Source organism: Manis javanica, chromosome 13, assembly GCF_040802235.1.
Source record: "Manis javanica isolate MJ-LG chromosome 13, MJ_LKY, whole genome shotgun sequence".
Taxonomy (NCBI): domain Eukaryota; kingdom Metazoa; phylum Chordata; class Mammalia; order Pholidota; family Manidae; genus Manis; species Manis javanica.
In genome coordinates, this window is record NC_133168.1 from 561,160 (window position 1) to 582,364 (window position 21,205).

The 21,205-nt window shown below is 36.0% G+C and overlaps 1 protein-coding gene across 5 annotated transcripts in view; it reads left to right on the forward strand.

Moving 5' to 3' along the window:
* Positions 1-21,205, forward strand: part of REV3L (REV3 like, DNA directed polymerase zeta catalytic subunit) — a 180,440-nt gene that overhangs the window by 72,346 nt on the left and 86,889 nt on the right. For 4 of the 5 annotated variants that reach the window (XR_012124656.1, XM_073220768.1, XM_073220770.1 and 1 more), the window contains 5 exons: positions 2,208-2,304; positions 8,447-8,541; positions 9,157-9,261; positions 10,292-10,376; positions 10,461-10,612. Coding sequence is in view for 4 of the 5 variants with exons in the window: in XM_073220768.1 (XP_073076869.1) it covers positions 2,208-2,304; positions 8,447-8,541; positions 9,157-9,261; positions 10,292-10,376; positions 10,461-10,612 (534 nt within the window). In the remaining variant the exon portion in view is untranslated. The remainder of the gene's footprint in view (positions 1-2,207; positions 2,305-8,446; positions 8,542-9,156; positions 9,262-10,291; positions 10,377-10,460; positions 10,613-21,205) is intronic. The other variant, XM_073220769.1, reaches the window with a different exon arrangement.

Below are 21,205 nucleotides of genomic sequence, written 5' to 3' on the forward strand. Positions count from 1 at the left end.
CCTAAAGAATGTTGTTCCATGTGCGCTTGAGGAGAATGCGTATCCTACTGTTTTTAGGTGGAGTGTTCTGTATGTATCTGTTAAGTCCATCTGGTCTAATGTTTTGTTCAGAACACTGTCTCCATATTGATCTATCTGGATGTCCTATCCATTGATGTGAGTGTTAAAAGTCCCCAGAGGTTAGCATTTTTTGTCTCACAGTTTACCAGCTATTCTTTTTTGGCTGAACTTCAATTTCTTCCATGTCCAAACTTTGTTCTGTAAAGTAACCAGGGAGGATTTTTTTTTCCCCCAGAATAGTGGACCAGGTTATTGGGCTCAACCGTCCTATACATCAAAGAGACTATAAAATGATAGAGAAGTACTGGCCAAACAAGGGAATGGAGTACTGAATGTGTAACTCTGCATCTGCCCTGAGGGGTTTGCTGATCCTGGGAAATAGAGAACCTCCATTGAGACAGTCTTATTAGGTGAGGGAGACAGAAACAAAAACCCAGGGCCTGCTGGACAGGTTGGAACCTTCTGCAGAGCAAGGTAGAGTCTCAAATGGATATAACCTTAATAATAGTAATAGAAAGTATACGTGGATGATTTTTTTGTATTTTGCTGTGTTATCTCAGACATGTTACAGTTAAACTGACAGTAAACTTCTTATGGGAAATATATGTATGTGTGACTTAACATTTTTATCTGTAAGACATGTTAATGTAGTACACACTATAGTCTTTCTTTTGAAAGTAGAACAAATTCAAAAGTGAAAGGGATTTAGAAACTTTAATATTATGTATGCATATAGAATCAGTTTTCAGTTATATAATCAGTTGACAAATGCAATGGAAATGATGCTAATTACTATAGTTATTAAGGTGATATATATATAGAAGTACTTAAATAGAGAAAATATTTTGAGTAGCATTTTATAGTACAATTTTTAATATCCACAGTTGAAAATAAATCAGATTTAATTAGGGAGTTTCCATGTTCTTTAGGGAAATACGCTAAACAATATATATATAGTATAGGTCAAATGTGAATTTTTATAATGCAATAGATAACTGAATTAGTGAACTTGTATAAATTCTTTATTCATTTAAATTCATTACAAAATAATATTTAATAATTAAGGGTAATTATAATTTACAACTTGCTAAGTAATTTCATACAAATTCCCTAGATATATAATAACAGTAAAGCATTTAAAAACTTATGATGGTGTGGAGAATCAGTTACATGTTTTGGTGTGTGTTCTGCGAAACAGCAAAGATGGTAATACTGATCTCAGTCTAAATGGTATACATTTTATGATCAAGTGAGCCAAATAAGAAAATCAAAGTTTTAAATTTACCTGGAAAGGATTGCAAATGTAGTATCTCTAGTAATGTAAGGATTCTTTCTGTGCCACTCAGTCAAGCTTTTTTTAATCTGAAAATTTAAATTCCAACAAGAGATCATAGAGAAGTTGCTGAAAGTTAGAGACTCCTTTCAAAGCATGACCCAGAACTCAAGTTTCTGAAACTGCAATGATTAAGCGAATGTATGTCGTCCACTCTCGCTGCTGGAAAGTTGTATGTACATTTTCCCCAGGTCTCTGCTGTTAGTGCTGTGACTTCTGCAATACATTGTGTATTTTCTTTCTGTTCAGGGGTTAGTATTAAGGCTTTGAATTTTATCTGGAATCTGATTTCCTTTAGAATTTTAGTTGAGGCTTATACAGAATACCTTAGGAATTTAAAGTCTACAAAAATTCTTGATCCTTCTTAAATGTGTTTTAAATGTACTTAGCACAGTAGCACATTAAAATGTATCGTACTTTTATTCTAATATGGAAGTCTTGTAGCCATTTCTTCCCCCTGTTCATCTACTGCAAATACTTTTTCCCCTCTTCGTTTGTAACCATCACTCTTAACTGTGCATATGCAGTCTTGTGAGCCAAATAAGAAAATCAAAGTTTTAAATTTACCTGGAGAGGATTGCAAATGTAGTATCTCTAGTAATGTAAGGATTCTTTCTGTGCCACTCAGTCAAGCTTTTTTTAATCTGAAAATTTAAATTCCAACAAGAGATCATAGAGAAGTTGCTGAAAGTTAGAGAATTTTTAGGACACAGTTTTAGGAACTAGTCTTATCAGTTGTATATTATTTTACTTTAAGGGTAATTACATGCAGGCTAAAAGTAGAACTTACTCCCTTTTACCTTTATATTTCTAGGTGATCCATTGTGTGCAACTGGATCTTGCAAAGATCGGCTAACAGGAAATTCTTTTACTGGTACTTTATTTCGGTGGGAAGAAGATGAAATACCAAGGTTAGTTAGTGTTGTAAAGGAAAATAAAACTTATTTATCTATATCCTACTATATTCAGAAATCAGTGGTTACTGTAACTGAATTTTAACTATATTTGGTTTTTTTAATCTATAACTATCAAAAAAGTAAATCTCAACATTAGTGTGTTACATGGAATCAGAGACTTTCAAAACAGATCATGAAAATATACTAAATTATTACCTAATTAATAAAGGAATCTGGATGTAAATTTTCATACTTCTCTCCAACATCCATCTTCATTATGCATTCTAAATCAATATCCTATAACTTGCCAAGTAAAAAATCACATAGTAAAATAGCAATTTAAAACCTAAGTATCAAGTGCTTTAATAAAAGTAACCTCAAATTTGTAAATATTAAATATTTATGGAAAAAATATGGGTTGGCATACTTTGTATGAATAATATAATTTTCTATTTCTTTTGACCATGTTATTATTTGACTTTCTTTGGGTGGGGGTAACATATTTTAAATGTTTAGATTTCCTTACCATATTCCCTACCATACAGCAGATATGTAATATGTATCTATCTAAGTTAAATTATCAGTATAGCTTTGTCTACATAGAACTCAGAGGAATTTATACCAAAATGTCCCCACAGCTGTCTGACACTTTCATTTTTCAGCTGGGTGTTGGCAGGGTGGCTGTGGTTTTCCTTTTTCACCATATATATGTCCCCTGATGCTTTTTTTTAATTGAAGGCTCATTGATATTTATATTGAGGTACCATTGATATATCATTTTATTGAAGGGTCACTGATTTGATTTTATCAAAGTATCATCGAAACCAACCTTATATTGGATTCAGGTACAGCACAGTGGTTCACCAGTTCCCCACATCATTAAATCCTCACCTCCTCCCTCATGCAGTAACTATCTGTCAGCATAGGAAGATGTTACAGAATCGTTGGTTATATTCTCCATGCTGCACTTCCATCCCTGTGACCAACTTATATTATGATTGAGAATTTTTCTGCCTCTTTATTTCCCTCAGCCTTCCCACATCCCCATCCCAACCCCTCCTCCATAGTAACCACTAATCCCTTCTTAGTGTCTGTGAGTCTACTGCTGTTTTGTTCATTTTGTTTTGTTTTATTATTAGATTCCACAAATAAGTGAAATCATGTGGTATTTGTCTTTCTTCATCTGGCTTATGACACTGAGCATAATACCCTCAAGTTCCATTCCATGGTGTTGCGAATGTCAGGATTCCCTTTTTCTTTTTTATGGCTGAGTAATACTCCATTGTGTATAGGCACTACATCTTCTTTATCCATTTGTCTATTGATGGACACTTAGATTGCTTCCATAACTTAGGATGGCTATTGTAAATAATGCAGTGATAAACATAGAAGTGCATGTATCTTTTCAAACCAGGGGTTTTGTTTTCTTCTGGTAAATTCCTAGAAGTGGAATTACTAGATCGAATGGTATTTCTGTTTTTAGTTTTTTGAGGAACCTCTATACTGCTTTCCACAATGACTGCACCAATTTATATTCCCACCAACAGTGTGGGAGGCTCCCTTTTCTCTACATCCCCACCAACACTTGTTATTTCTTGTCTTTTGGATGGTGGCCATTCTAATTGGTGTGAGGTGATACTTCATTGTGGTTTTGATTTGTATTTCCCTGGTGATTAGTGACTTAGAGCATCTTTTCATGTGCCTGTTGGCCATCTGTATATCTTTTTTGGAAAAACATCTGTTTAGATGCTCTGCCCGATTTTTAATCAGGTTATTTGTTTTTGGGGACTCAACTGTATGAGTTCATTATATATTTTAGATGTGAAGCCCTTATTGGGTAAATTGTCAACAAATACATTCTCCCATAAAGTAGGTTGCCTTTTGGTTCTGCTGATGATGCCCTTTGCTGTACAGAGCTTTTTAGTTTGATGTAGTCTCACTAGTTCATTTTTCATTTTGTTTCCCTTGCCTGGGAAGTTGCATCCAGAAAAAAAATTGCTCTTACTTATGTTCAAAAGATGTTTGCCTGTTTTCTTCTAAGAGTTTTATGGTTTCATATCTTAAATTCAGGTCTTCGATACATTTCAAGTCTACTTTTATATATGGAGTTAGACAATAATCCAGTTTCATTCTCTTGCATGTAGCTGTCTAGTTTTCTCAACACCAGTTATTAAAGAGACTGTCTTCTTCCCACTGTATGTTCATGGCTCCTTTGTCATTTGTTAATTGACCTTATATGTGTAGATGTATATCTGGGCTCTATTCTGTTCCATTGATTGATGGGTCTGTTCTTGTGCCAGTACCATACTGTTTTGATTACTGTAGCTTTGTAGTAGAGCTTGAAGTCAGGGAGCATGATGCCCCCAGCTTTGTTCTTCTTTCTCAGGATGGCTTTGGTGTTTTGTGGCTCTGTATGAATTTTAGGATTATTTGTTCTCGTTCCCCCTGATGCTTTTAAAGCAGATATTTTTCATGAAGAGTGCAAAATAGAAAAAGTGTTGTTAAATGACTTTTTTTTTTTTTGCATGATAAATTATAAATTTACTAACTGAAGACAAACTATTATAAAAATTTTTGTTTGGAGCTTAATTTATGTATTTTAAGATCCTAATATGTATTTGGTAAAACTTTCATATTATGGAATTTCTTGGGCTTTTTATTACCTAAAATTAAGAAAGAATCTCATTAAATAATGATATGAATACATTTTTTAATGGAATGTCACACCAGAATGAGACTTCAGAGACTTCAAAGTCAGTGACTTGGCTCACCTTTTTTTTTTAGTGTTTTTTCTCCCCTCCTTCCAAAATTTGAATTTGTACTTTTTTAATTGAAAAATAATTGATATGTAATATTGTAGAGTTTCAATTGCACAATAGTGATTTGGTATTTATATATTTTACAAAATGGTCACCACAGTAAGTCTAGTTACCAGTAGTTGTCATACAAAGTTGTCACAATATCATTGACTATCTTGGCTGTACTGCGCATCACATCCCATGTCTTGTTTATTTCACGACTAGAAGGTTGTCCCTTGACCTGCTTGCCCACCACCCCACCCTCTTCCCTTTGGTAGCCATCGGCTTGTTCTCAGTGCCTATGAGACTGTTTCTGTTTTGTTTTCAAGATTCCATGTGTAAGTGAAATCATTCAGTATTTGTCATTTTCTGGTTTATTTCATTTAACATGATGCCCTCTAGGTCCATCTGTGTTGTTGCAAATGGCAGGATTTCATTCAGTTCTATGGCTGAGTGATACTCCATTGTATGTGTGCACTACATCTTCATTCATCTACCCATGGACAGTTAAGTTGCCTCTATATTCTTGGCTGTGTAAATAGTGCTATGGTGAACATAGAGGTGCCTGTGGCTTTTCTAATTAGTGTTTTCATTTTCTTCAAACAAAAACAAAGAAGGGAATTGATAGATCGTATGACAGTTTTGTTTCTAACTTTTCTGAGAAGCCTCCACCTGCACCAGCCACAGGGTACGAGGGCTCCCTTTCCCCCACGTCCTGCCGACACTTCTTGTTCTTGTCCTTCACACCGCAGCCATTCTGACAGGTCTGAGGGATCTCACTGCAGTTTGGGTTTGCATTTCTCTGTTGCTTTAGGGATGTGGAGCATCTTCTTGTCTGTCTGTGGCCATCTCTGTATCTTCTTTGGGAAAATCTGGGTTCAGATCCTCTGTCCATTTTTTAATGAGATTGGTTTTTTGAGTATTGAGTTATAAGAGTTCTTTATATATTTTGGATGTTAACCCTTCATCAGATACATCATTTGTGAATATCTTCCCCCATTCAGTAGGTTTCCCTTTCATTATGTGGATGACTTTCCTCACCTCTTGCTTTAGCTTAACAAGGGTCGGGACTTTTTGATAAATGCATGCACACATTCACACACAGCACATGTACTTCTTGGTTCCTTTTTAAAAGAGCAGAATTATCATTAATTCTAGAGAGAATATTACTTACGACATCAAATCCAAGTTCTAATCAGTATAGAGCAAAGTGACCAGCAAGCTGCTTGCTCTCATTTTTTGTGCCTGTGCTACAGTCCGCTCTCTAAAATCCACGCAAGTCAACTTGACCCAAGGATTTTACCTACTCGCTAGATTCCTTAGTTTTCAAAGTTATACAATTAGTAACTTATTTTTTACATGATCAATTAAAATCAAAGTTTATTTGTATTTGAAACCTTTATGAACAACCATCTTTCTTGTTAGGTCATAAGACTGTAGTAAAGCTTCACTGACTAGGAGTAAGTTTGGAAAAACCCTGTGTATTATACTGAAAAGTTTGAATTTTAGAATGTTTTTAAGGAGCCTATTTTATTACTTTTAAGAGTTGACAAATTATAAGCAAATATAAGGGTAGGCAAACTAGTGAAATTAGGCAAGATATTCAGATTAGATTTTATAATAAATGTAGCTGTATATTTTTGTCTCAGATTATCCCATAGATTTTTATTTTGAGGTTGCTTATATTGTGTTAAAAATGAAAATCTGTAATTTCATCAAGTACAAATAAGAGTGTCAAAAAGTTTTGCCATAGATCAGTACTCTTACATTTTATTAGTCTCATTTCTATCCCCAGTGCTAGTACCTTCTGCTGGCACTTTTTTTTTTTTAAGGAAGAAATGTTTTCTATCCCTTCACAAACATTATTACAAAGGCTATAACAAATAATAACAAACTCATGATGAGATGAGAGTGCTGAGTTAGCAGCTCTACTCACACTAATTGCAAGCTCACCGTAATTACTACATGTCATGGACCTTCAGGGTCATTTGCTGGAGTGTTGAATCCACAAAAGTCAAGTTCTGCTGCACTAACCTCAATGTTGGCTGCCCATCAGAATGATCTGAAGAGACTTTCAAAATTATAGATGTGTGAGCGCCACCGTCAGTGATTCTAATTAATAGGTCTGTTGTGTTAAGCTATCTACAGAAGCGTTCGTTCACAGAGGCACAATTGCCAGATTACAATCATATTGCTTATATGCCTTTCATGACTAACATGAGAATTACTTTTTTTCTGAGGGTGATAGGTAGGCTATTATGTCCCTTCTCTCAGTGGTAAAAAGATGTGTGTGTGTGTATGTGTGTTTGTGTCTATAGGTATATATACTTGAATTATAAAAATTATGTGATTTAACAAATTAATTTCTAATGTTCCATTAAAATATCCTTGGGTGTAGCCAATGGAAAATGAGGTTTTGCTAATATGTTTCTCTTAAAACATTTACAAATGTTTAAAATAAAAATGTTAATGAAATCTCCAAAAACCCACTTTCTGGTAAAAGTTCTCTCCTTTTCTGGTAAAAGTTTCTCTGGTAAAAGTTCCTCCTGCCCATATTGGTAGGAGGTCTAAAGACTGATATCCACATTAGACGTATGTTCATTCTGTCAAGAAGGGACTGTTACATGGTATCTTCCTAATCTTCTTTTGTGATTTTTATGAAAAGCAAAAACACTTTTTAAGTCAAAAAGCTTTAGTGGGGAACATTCCTCTGTAGTTTCCATAAAAATTAATGGCCTCATGGTGTCACCACTCTTCCTAGCTATGATCCCACCATTAAACTGAGGTGATTTCCCAAATCTGTCATTATACAGACTTTGTAAGCACCCCCCTGGCAGCACTAGTTGAGAGCCGGGAGGGAGGGCAGTATCATCTGTCCTCTTCTCAGTATGCTCACCTCCCTTCATTGCTTCCTGCATGTTCTCTCCTTATTTTTTTTTTGACCATCTGTGATTGCTGAGATGCCCCTGAAAATATGATATGTGTGTGGCTTTTAATGCATCCCTCTGTCGTCCCCTTGTTATCTTAGCCCATTCTGCTCCAGATATGACCCACGTGCTAAAACAATTTACATTCCTTATATATAAAATACAACGAAGAAAAATACGTAAAATATACTGCAAAAAGATCACAATGGAATTGTCAGTGTAACAGATTTTGTATGTTTCTCTTCCTGCTTTTTATTTCTTTCTATGTATACACATAGTATCAATTATGTCGTGAATAATTGTAAATTATCACGCTATCACTGTAATTTATATAATATCATTGTTATTACCACCTTAATATGAGAAATTATGTAAATAAGAAAAATCTTAAGAAAATCTGTTCTTTCTTAATTACTGCATGTTTTGATGCAGCTCTTTAATACTGGAAGGTGTTGAACCACAGAGCACATGTGAGTTAGAAGTGGATGCTGTAGCTGCTGATATCTTAAATCGGCTGGACATTGAAGGTATATACACAAATATTCTTAATACACGTTTTTTTTTTTTTTAATTAATTACCGAAGTAGAGTAGAAAAAAGTAGGGAAGAAAGCATTGCCCAGAAGGAAGTTGTTACAGTAGGAGGTTGCAGTGTTATAGATGGCTTCTGTACCTCCAATGAGGTTATTTTTTTTTTCATTTATATTTTCATTTGTGTGAGTATGTTTGCACAGACAGGAACCTAAAGAAGTGTGACATGAAATAAATTAGCTATCATAAAATAATTTAATATACTCTTAATTTCTTATTTTCAGGTTGTATACTAGGGAAGGATTCAGGTCTCTTGACTATCACCAAATGTTTGAATCTTACTCACTTGCTGGGTTTTGGGGAACCAGTAGAGAGACAGCTAAAAAAGGATTAGCATAATAAATGTGAATTGGGGTATTTTGTCTATTTTATTACACAAAGTCGGTAGTTGTTTTTCTTAAAAGGCAGTGTTTGTGGTACAAGTTTGCTTTTCTTGTTTTAAGCAAATGGGGTGTTGTTTTTTTTTAATTTTTATTAAAGTATCATTAATATACTTAAGCAAGTGTTTTTTCACTTGGACCCTTGTATTACTGAAGTATTATTGTGATTACAGCTCAAATTGGCAGAAACCCTGGTCTGCAGGCTATATGGGAAGATGAAAAGCAACGGCGAAGAAACAGAAGTGAAACTTCTCAAATCAGCCAACCTGAATCACAAGGTATCCAGTAAACTAGTAGTACTCTAATACTTTTTAAATTAGGTATTTTAGTGGAAAAGTTTAAGCCGTTAAGTTTTTACCTTGACGTTAGATTTTACTTTTTAAATTCTCAAATTTTTTTCTATGTCATTGCTCTGGACCGTGATTCTTCGCCTCCACAGTGTCTCTCACTGTCTCTTTCCCCATAAGAAACTGACATCTTCATCGTCCTCAGTTTTCGCCATACCTTGTCTTCTCACTACACCTATTTGTCCTTTTTCATCCTCTAGCATGGTTTAACCTTCTATATTCCAAAATGAGCTATCAAGCACTCACAGAACATCATAAACCCCAACTTAGAAACACTGTGTTTAGTTCATTAAGTTTTGGAAATGTAACCCGTGAAATATTGCCCCCAAATTATTTTCTGGGTATATCATTAAAAACTCTCACTTTGAGTATCTTGTACAGCTCTGAAAAAAATACTCATTTTATTTGTTATTAAACCCTTTATTATTAAAAGAATTTGAGAGAGTTTAAGTAAATTCCATGGGTACAGCAGAATTTTTAAAATAAAGGTAAAATAATAAAAGAAATAATTCAAAAGGCAAATGTTTTTGAAATATAGTAGTAAGCCTATATTGAAGTCCAGTTGAACTTTTTATTAGTGTCTTGGACACTAAAAATGCTTTGATAGATTTTAAGTGCCTTTTGTATCTTTTAAAATAGAAATATTTTGTTTTATAAGGGGGAAATATCTAGTTTCAGGGTATATGATACATTTCTAGGTGGAGAACAATTTTTCTGTTTTATATTTAAGTTATAATTATAGAACTTGATCCTGAACTGACTGTAAGTGCTTAATTTTATAGTTTCAGGAACAGCCATTTCTCTTTTGTTTGATTTTATAATAGGACTGCTTTTAAGTGTTGTTATATGGGTCAAGATAAGGATAGAAAATTGCTGTCATTTTAAAAGCTACTCTAGGAGAAAGGAAAATATTTCATTCATTTGCCATCTATGTTTTTTAATGCACTCTTAAAATTCAAAGATCACAGGTTTGTGCCGGCAACAGAAAGTGAAAAAAAATTTCAGAAGAGACTTCAGGAAGTTCTCAAACAGAATGATTTATCTGTGTAAGTGGTCATTTATTATAGATCTCAGAACAAATTTTATTGCTCCGTTATCTAGTGTGTGTTAAAGGATATGTTTTGATCAAGCAGAACATTATCAGGATCTGTGGGCTACAGCGATGCATCCCAGGGGCTCTCCGCTGAGCTGACGCTGTATTCTGAGGCTCTGTCTCCTGAAAGTCTTCCATGTACGCCGGCTAATATGGTAGAAGTCCACAAAGACACAGAGCTGAGCAAAGGTGAGGTTTTCTTTTGAAGTATGCAGAAGATACCATAACAGACATCTGTATACCTAGCACTGAGATACTAGTATGTGGTTGAGTTAGCAAAGTCTTTTTTTCCTAAGAAATAAATCCGTTGATATAACAAAAACCTCTCTCCCATTCCTTTATCTTTTCTTAGGCAGCACCATTCTGCAGTTGGTGCAAATTGTGACCATATATGATTTTGTATTTTCCTACATATGTATGCCCAAAATATATACTGTTATTTCAGGTTTTAAATTTTGCCTAATAGTTGCCTACTTAGTATAGATTAAACAACTTGCTTTTTTCATGCAATATTGTATTTTTTAACAATTTAATTGAGGTATAATTTATATAACGTGAAATTCACTCATTTTAAGTGTATACTTCAGGGATTTATAGTAAGTTTGCACAGTTGTGTAAACATCTCCACATTTACTTTCAGAACATCTTAGAATAAAAGATTGCCTGCAGGTCACCCCTATTCTCACCACCAACCCCAAGCTGCCACGACTCTACTTCCTTGTTTCTCAGGGTTCGCCTTTTCTGGATTTATCCTGTAAATGGAATCATACAACATGATCTTTCGTGTCTTGCTTCTTTCACTCAGCATAATGTTCTAAGGTTCATCCATACAGTGTCCAGCAGTGTTCCATTCCTTTACTGCCCTCACGGCACCGCGCTGTGTAGGTGTGCCGTGTCTTGCGGACGCACTCGTCATTTGATGGTTATTTGAGTTGTTTTCACTTTTTGGCTCTTAAGAGTAATGCTGCTGTAAGTCTTTGTGTGGATATATATTTTCATTTCTCTTGAGTAGATACTAAGTAGAATTGCTGGGTCATTTCCTGAATTTCCATTTAATTTTTTTAATAACTGCCAAAGTGGTTTTCAAAGTGACTGCACTGCTTTACATGCCCACCAGCAATCTGTAAGGGTTCCAATGACCCCATATCCTCGCTAACACTTGTCATTTTCTGTCTTTTTTATATAGTCATCCTAGTGTGTGTGAAATGGGTCTCATGGTTTTAGTTGTAATTTCTCTCATTACTAATGATGTTGAGTAGTTAACATTATTACTTTGAAATTTATCCTTGTTCACACTTGTTTTTAGGTCATTCATTTTAGCTACTGATTAGTGTTCCTTTGAAAGACTAAATAACTTATTTCTCTTCAACTATTAGGTGACTTTTCCTTTCACACTGTTATTGACAGTGAAGACCTGTCCCAGGGCTTCCTCCCAGCCTAAGAGTTGTATCAGGCCATCTCATGGCAGGCTGCACCATCTTCTTAGCTCACCTTCAGGGCAGCCTGCTGACCCAGAGCTCTATATCTATTTGCTTTGTCTTAGCATCTGCCAGCCCCACTCTAATCAAAATACACTCAGAATTTCCATACTATTATTTTCTGTGCATTTTTAATACCCACTGTGACAGCCTCCAGCCACATTCACCAGGCTGCCTGGCTGATCAGTTGTCCCCTCATGTACTAATCATTGATTTTGTTAGCGCTCTGGGTACAAGGCTGCCTAAGGTTTGCCTTAGCCATTTTTTCCCATAGAAGTCCTGTCATTTTTAGTGCTCAGTTTTTCAGACTTTGAAGTATGTTAATAATAAAAATCTCATATTATAGTACTAAAGCCAGTATTACAGAACTACTCTAAAAAGTGATCACACCCAAGTTTATATTCCCACAATGTATTAGAGCTTATATTTCCCTATACCCCAACACATCTAATAGTGTCAGATCATAAAAATTTTCGATTCTCATTCTTTGAAATAGTATCTCCTTAGTTTAATCTGCATTTTCTGATTACTTATAAGTTTGAGCATTTGGGTGTTGTCTTTATCTGAGAATTGCTTATGCATGATATTTGCTCATTTTTTATCGGGTCAGTGGTCTTTTTCTTACTGATTTGTAGTTCTTCATATTTTCCATATAGTAAGCCTTGGTTACTTACATTTATTGTAGAGATATTTTCTTCTAATCTAGACTTGCACTTCAAAAATACTCAAAAAATTTTTTTCAGTTTTTCCCTCTTTTGTTCCTTTTTTTTTCTAATTGTTTTGCATGTTATCAATTTTATAATGTCAAACTTAACAATTTTTTCCTTTACGGTTTGGTTATTGTCCCTGGTTTATGGGTCCTTCCCTACATTGATGTAACAAAAGTTTTCATTATTAAGGCTTATGTGTGCTTACAACTTGATCTTGTGCATGGAGGTCTTCAGTTCATCTGAAATTCCACTGGTATATATAATAAGGACCTAATTGTATCTGTTTTTCTAAATAAAAATAGCTAGTTGTCCCAGCAAATTTACTGAAAAGTGGAATTTTTTTCCCTGCTTAATCCCCCCATCATTAAAGTGCCTCATGTTGGTATCATACTGTTTATTAATGTTGCTTTATGAGTATTGATAATATATCAGCCCATATGTTCCCTTTTTCAGCTACAAAATTGTCCTATCTACTTGTGATCTTTTAAAAAAGCTTTCTTGTGTTAATTTTAGTATCAGATTGTTTTATTTCCAGGAAGAACCCTGTTGAGATTTTACTGGAAATTCATTGAATTTATAGACTGATTTAGGAACATTTTAAATCTTTCTAAATGTCAAACCATTTCCTTGATGACATGATTATGTTTTTCATTTTTATGTAGTCTCCATTTCTTTCATTAAAGTTCTGCAATTTTCTGTGTAAAATTAACTAATTAACTTTCAAATATTACATCTTCTAATGCTGGTATTTACAAAACTCCACTGACACCTTTGTATATCAGCTTTATTAGTGCTTTGTATGTCTTTTCCATTATATAGAGTCATCTGCAAATAACAATTTTATAACTTCTTTTCCCATCCTCATACTTTTTTTTATTAAAGTATCATTGAAGTACGTTCTTATGAAGGTTTCACATGAAAAACACTGTGATTACTAAAGTCACCCATATTATCAAGTCCTCCCCATACCCCATTGAAGTCACTGTTCAGATGCCACAGAGTCACTACTTGTCTTCTCTGTGCTACACTGTCTTCCCCATAGCTCCCCACAACACCATGTATACTAATCATAATACCCCTCAATCCCCTTCTCCCTGCACACCCCCTCCCTCCCTCAACCCTCCCTTTGGTAACTGCTAGTCCCTTCTTGGAGTCTGAGTTTGCTGCTGTTTTGTTCCTTCAGTTTTGCTTCATTGTTAATGCTCCACAAATGAGGGAAACCATTTGGTACTTGTCTTTCTCCACCTTGCTTATTTCAATGAGCGTAATACCCTCTAGCTCCATCCATGTTGTTGCAAATGGTGGGATTTATTGTCTTCTTATGGCTGAATAATATTCCATTGCGGATATGTACCACATCTTCTTTATGCATTCATCTACTGATGGGCACTTAGGTTGCTTCCACACCTTGGCTATTGTAAATAGTGCTGCAGTAAACATAGGGGTGCATGTGTCTTTTTGAAACTGAGATCTGTGTCCTTTGGGTAAATTCCTAGGAGTGGAATTCCCACATTAAATGGTATTTCTATTTTTAGTTTTTTGAGGAAACTCCATATTGCTTTCCACAATGGTTGAACTAATTTACATTCCCACCAGCAATGTAGGAGGATTCCCCTTTTTCCACATCCTCACCAGCATTTGTTGTTCCTTTTCTTTGGATGTTGACCATATTAACTGGTGTGAGGTGGTACCTCATTGTGGTTTTAATTTGCATTTCCCTGATAATTAGCGATGTGGAGCATCTTTTCATGTGCCTGTTGGCCATCTGAATTTCTTCTTTTGAGAAGTATCTGTTCATATCCTCCGCCCATTTTTTAACTGGGTTATCTGCTTTTTGGGTGTTGAGGCATTTGAGCTCTTTATGTATTTTGAATCTTAACCCCTTGTTGGATATTTTGTTTACAAATATGTTCTTCCATACTGCAGGATACCTTTTTGTTCTACTGATGGTGCCCTTTGCTGTACAGCAGCTATTTAGTTTGATATAGTCCTATTTGTTCATTTTTGCTTTTGTTTCCCTTGCCTGAGCAGATATGGTCAGATAAAAGTTGCTCATGTTTATATTCAAGAGATTTTTGCCTATGTTTTCTTCTAAAAGTTTTATGGTTTCATGACTTACATTCCAGTCTTTGATCCATTTCGAATTTACTTTTGTCTATGGAGTTAGGCAATAATCCCGCTTCATTCTCTTACATGTAGCTGTCCAGTTTCATCAACACCAGTTGTTGAAGAGGCTGTCATTTCCTCATTGTATATCCATGGCTCCTTTATCAATTTATACATTAATTGACCCTATACGCTTGGGTTTATATCTGGGTTCTCTGTTCTGTTCCATTGATCTATGGATCTGTTCTTGTGCCAGTCCTAAATTGTCTTAATTACTGTGACTTTGATGCAATTGTAAATAGAATTGTTTTCCTGATTTCTCTTTCTGCTAGTCATCATTAGTATATAGGAATCCAACAGATTTCTGTGTATTAATTTGTATCCTACAACTTTGCTGAATTCAGCTATTAGTTCTGTTAGTTTTGGGGTAGATTCTTTAGGGTTTTTATTGTACAATATCATGTCATCTACAAATAGTGACAGTTTAACTTCTTCCTTGCCAATCTGGATGCCTTTTATTTCTTTGTGTGGTCTGACTGCCGTGGCCAGGACCTCCAGTACTATGTTGAATAGAAGTGGGGAGAGCGGCATCCTTGTCTTGTTTCCAGTCTTAAAGGAAAAGCTTTCAACTTCTCACTGTTAAGTATGATGTTGGCTAAGGGTTTGTCATATATGACTTTTATTATATTGAGGTACTTGCCCTTTATACCCATTTTGTTGAGAGTTTTTCTCATGAATGGATGTGAATGCTTTTTCAGCATTTATGGAGATGATCGTGTGGTTTTTGTCCTCTTTGTTGATGTGGTGGATGATGATGTTGGGTTTTCGAATGTTGTACCATCCATGCATCCCTGGAATAAATCCTACTTGATCATGATTGATGATCTTTTTCATGTATTTTTGAATTCGATTTGCTAATATTTTGTTGAGTATTTTGGCATCTATGTTCATCAGGGATATTGGTCTGTAATGTTCTTTTTCTGTGGTGTCTTTGCCTGGTTTTGGTATTAGAGTGCTGATGGCCTTGTAGAATGAGTTTAGGAGTATTCCATCCTCTTCTATTTTTTAGAAAACTGTAAGGAGGATGGGTATTAGGTCTTCACGAAATGTTTGATAAAATTCAGCAGTGAAGCCATCTAGTTCAGGTATTTTGTTCTTAGGTAGTTTTTTGATTACCGATTCAATTTTGTTGCTGGTAATTGGTTTGTTCAGATTTTCTGTTTCCTCCAGGATCAGTCTTAGAAGGTTGTATTTTTCTAGAAAGTTGTCAATTTCTTCTAGGTTATCCAGTTTGTTAGCATATGGTTTTCCATAGTATTCTCTAATGATTTTTTGTATTTCTATGGTGTCTGTAGTGATTTTTCCTTTCTCATTACTGATTCTGTATATGTGTGTAGATTCTCTTTTTTTCTTGATAAGTCTGGCTAGGGATTTATCTATTTTGTCAAAGAACCAGCTATTTTCTCGAAGAAACAGCTCCTGCTTTCATTGATTCTATTTTTTTATTCTTATCAATTTTATTTATTTATGCTCTAATCTTTATTATGTCCCTCCTTCTACTGACTTTGGGCCTCATTTGTTCTTCTTTTTGTAGTTTCATTAATTGTGAGTTTAGACTGTTCATTTGGGACTGTTCTTCTTTCCTGAGGTAAGCCTGTATTGCAATATACTTCCCTCTTAGAACCACCTTCGCTGCGTCCCACAGATTTTTGCAGTGTTGAGTTATTGTTGTCATTTGTCTCCATATATTGTATTGCTTGATCTCTGTTTTTATTTGGTCATTGATCCATTGATTATTTAGGAGCATGTTGTTAAGCCTCCATATGTTTGTGTGCATTTTTGTTTTCTTTGCATAATTTATTTCTGGTTTCATAACTTTGTGATCTAAAAAGCTTATTGGTACAATTTCAATCCTTCTGAATTTACCGAGACTCTTTGTGGCTATGTATATGATCTATATGATCTACTTTTGGCCATGTTCCATGTGTACATGAGAAGAATGTATATCCTGTTGCTTTGGGGTGGAGTGTTCTGTAAATGTCTGTTAGGTCCATGTATTCTAATCTGTTGTTCAGTGCCTCTGTCTTCTTATTTTCTGTCTGGTTGATCTGTCCTTTGGAGTGAGTGGTGTGTTGAAGTCTCCTAAAATGAATGCATTGCATTTTATTTTGCCCTTTAATTCTGTTAGTATTTGCTTCACATATGTAGGTGCTCCTATGTTGAATGCATAGATATTTATAGTGGTTATATCCTCTTGTTGGACTGACCCCTTTATCATTATGTAATGTCCTTCTTTGTCTCTTTTTACTTTGTTTTGAAGTCTATTTTGTCTGATACAGGTACTGCAACACCTCATTTTTTCTCCCTATTAGTTGCATGAAATACCTTTTCCATCCCTTTTTGTCTGTGTCTGTCTTTGGGTTTGAAGTGAGTGTCTTGTAGGCAGCATATAGATGGGTCTTGTTTTTTTATCCAGTGACTCTGTGTCTTTTGATTGGTGCATTTAGACCATTTACATTTAGAGTGATTATCAGTAGATATGTACTTATTGCCATTGCAGACTTTAGATGCATGGTTACCAAGGGTTCAGTTGAGGGTAACTTCTTTACTATCTAATAGTCTAACTTAACTCACTTAGTAGGCTATTACAAACACAATCTAAAGGTTATTTTTTTCCCCTCCTTTTCCTTCCTCCTCCATTCTTTATATATTAGGTATCATATTCTGTACTCTTTGTCTATCCCTTGACTGACCTTGGGGGTAGTTGATTTGGTTTTGCATCTGCTTAGTAATTAATGTCTTCTTCTTTACTGTGGTCTTATTTCCTATGGTGACAGCTATTTAGCCTTAGGAACACTTCCATCTGTAGCAGTCCCTCCAAAATACTCCGTAGAGACGATTTATGGGAGGTAAATTCTCTCAGCTTTTGCTCATCTGGAAATTGTTTTATCCCTCCTTTAAATTTAAATATTCTTGGTTTGAGGCCCTTCTGCTTCATTGCATTAAATATACCACTCACTCCCTTCTGGCCTGTAAGGTTTCTGCAGAGAAGTCTGATGATAACCTGGTGGGTTTTCCTTTGTATGTGATATTTTTTCTCTCTCTGGCTGCTTTTAACACTTTGTTCTTGTCCTTGATCTTTGCCATTTTAATTATTGTATGTCTTGCATACCTGTGTTAGAAGATCTGTGCACCTCCATGGCCTGAGAGACTATTTTCTTCCCCAGATTGGGGAAATTTTCAGCATTTACCTCCTCAAAGACACTTTCCATTCCTTTTTCTCTCTTCTTCTTCTTGTACCCCTATAATGTGAATGTTGTTCCATTTGGATTGGTCACACAGTTCTCAATATTCTTTCATTTCTACAGACCCTTTTTTCTCTCTGTGCCTCAGCTTCTTTGTATTCTTGTTCTCTAATTTCTATTTAATTTACCTTTTCCTCTGTTTCATCAAATATGCTTTTAAATCCCTCCTTTGTATGTTTCATTTCAGATACTGTATTTTTCAAAATTTGTGTCTCACTCTTGAATTCCTCCCTGAGTTCTTGAATATTTTTCTGTAGCTCCATGAGCATGTTTACGATTTTTATTTTGAAATCTCTTTCAGGAGGATTGATGATTTCAGTTTGATTTGACCCTCTTTCGGGTGTTTTGGTTTGAACCAGATTCCTTTGAAATTTCATATTTGTAAGTGGCACCCTCTAGTGTCCAGAAACTCTGCTCCCTGGAGCTGCTGAGCCCCTGGAGCAATGGTGGTCATAGGCGAGGGGCTCATGAAATGCTGGTGCCTGTCAGGAGGAAAGAGCTCTTTCCTGCTTCCCACTGCAGTGTCTGCCCCCACTGCCAGGGCCAGTGGGCCAAGCACTCAGGGAGAAGTTTCTATACTTTGCACTTGTGTAGCTGCCGTAGGCAGGGCCACCCTCTGGCTGGCCTGGTGCAATGGCAGGGGCAGCCAGTTTACAAGCCAGTGCCGGCCTGGAGGAAGGAGCCACCAGGCTACATATGCAGTGGGGGGCCTCATAGCTACGTTGCAACCAGGGTGATGGAGCGCCTGAAGCTCCTGACAGTTCTCAACCTGCTAGGCAGAGTGCTCCTGGACAATTTTGTCCACTTGTCCTTTTTTCTGAGCAAGTCCTGTGCAGTCCTTCCCACTTTAGCAGCCCTCTCACTGTTAGGAAGTCTCTCAGACTGCCCACTTTCTTTAATCCCAGAGCAGCCGGTGTGGCTACCTGTTTTCCACAAGCGGATGGAGTCTCAGTCTCTTCAAGTATTCCACCTGTCACAGTTTTACAATCCCATCAATCTCCAGAGCACCATGTAATAATGTTTGTGCTCCCAGAGCAAGTTTCCAGGGCTGGATGTTCAACAGTCCTAGGCCTCCACCACCCCACCCCCCTGTTCCATTTTCCTGCTGGTGAGCTAGGGTAGAGGAAGGGCTTGGGTCCCTCCGGATCATGGCTTTGGTACTTTACCCTTTTCCTCGAGGTATGCTGCTTTCCCCAGGTGTACGCAGTCTGCTGTAGCCTTCTTTCCTGTTGCTCTTTCAGGATTTGTTGTATTTGCTATATTTTCATATTATGTGTGGTTTTGGGAGGAGGTTTCTGTCTCACCTCTCACACTGCCATCTTTAAGCTTCCTGGAGCCATTTTCTTAAAACCCTGTCCTCATACTTTTTAAAAAAATGTTTGAATGCACTGCTTAAGGAACTGTAGGATAATACTAAGTAGAAGCAATAGTGGTCTTTTTCCTAGCTTTAAAGGGAATACTTCATCATTAAATATGAAATTTACTATAGAGTATTGGTAGGTAAACTTTAATCGGGTTCTTATCTCTTCTATTTCTCATGTATTCACAAGTTTGGTTTTTCAAAAATCATGAATGAATATCACATTAAATTTTACGAGAAGTTCTTTTCTGAATTTATTGAAATAGTCACAGTTTTTCTTTGACTCTGTTAATGTGGTAGCTACATTAAAATAATTTTTATTTTCTAATGTTAAATTTTTGCACTCCTGAAATAAGCCCAATCACAATGCATCATGTTTTGGAAGCTTTGCTATATCTCCTTTGCTAACATTTTGTTTAGAATTTAAAATTTTTTTCTCATCACTGAGAAAGATTCATACTTGGCCCTATTAAATGAGTTACAGTGCTTTTCCTCATTTTCAACTCTCTTTTCAAGAATTTTTATTAGATTGGCATGATCTATTTCTTGATAGACTGCATTTGTAAAACTCCAGATTTACATAATTTGTGTGGGTAGATTTTGTGTTGAGGGGTGGGAGGTGAAGGGAGTGGATTTTTAGCTAGTAATTCAAATTCCTTAATTTGCACAGGTCTACTCAAGGCTTCTATCTCTGTTTGAATCAGGTTTCGTATCATATTTTTAAGAAATTACCTGTTTTACCTGATTTTTCCATATTTTTAATATAAAGTTTTTTATAGTTGTAGCCCAGGGAGTTAAGGGGGTTCCCTTCCCGGGACAAGTTCCCTGTGAATCTGGTGAATCCAGAGGAGGACCAGGGGACCAGAAGGCTGGATCTGTATCTCCCACTGCTGGCACTTGCTCCCCCGCTCACCCCTTCCAGGAGGGGCTCTGCAGACAGGCGCCTGGGGACTAGCAGACACCAGACCAGTCACTTACCAGGAGCAGGTGGGAGGAGAGAAGGGCTGTTTCCTCCCCACTCCTTGCCCCAGATCATCTGGAGGCTCTGCTGGTAAACATCCATTGGTATGTAAATGGACTAAGGCCAGGTGAGAAATTAATGTAAATTCTGCGTGAAAACTTCCATTTACCCACAATAGTATTGCTTTTGGGTGGGGGGGATCATTAATATACAATTACATGAGCAGCATTGTGGTTACTAGATTCCCCCCATTATCAAGTCCCCCCCACATACCCCATTACAGTCACTGTTCATCAGCGTAGTAAGATGCTGTAGAACCACTACTTGTCTTCTCTGTGCTACACAATCTTATTACTTTAACATCTCTCCTTTACCTTAGGCCCTTTCCCTTTTATTTTTAACACTTTATTTATGCTTTCTATTTTGTTTTGATCATTCTTGTCTATTTTATTAGTCAGAGAACTAGCTTCTGTTTTTACTGATCTTCTGACTTCATCTTTCACTTTGGAAGGTGGTGTTTTTCAGTTATTTGTGTCTCTGTTCTTTTGTTTTGACTGACCACTCTCTGTTACCCTAGCCATGTCCTCAGATGTGTCAGAAATATTTCTTCTTGAAGCTTTTAACTCTCTTTTAAAATCTGTTGAAAGCACTTAGTCTGAATACCAGAAGCAGAAAAATAGAACTGTTTTCCAGTTAACTCTCTTATTTATAACTGCCTCCCATTTTTTTTTGCTATATAGTCTTTTTTTTTCATTGAAGTATAGTTGATATACAATCTTACATTGGTTTCAAGTACAACACAGTGGTTCACCAGTTACCCACGTTATTAAATCCTCACCCTCTCTAGTGCAGCTACTATCTG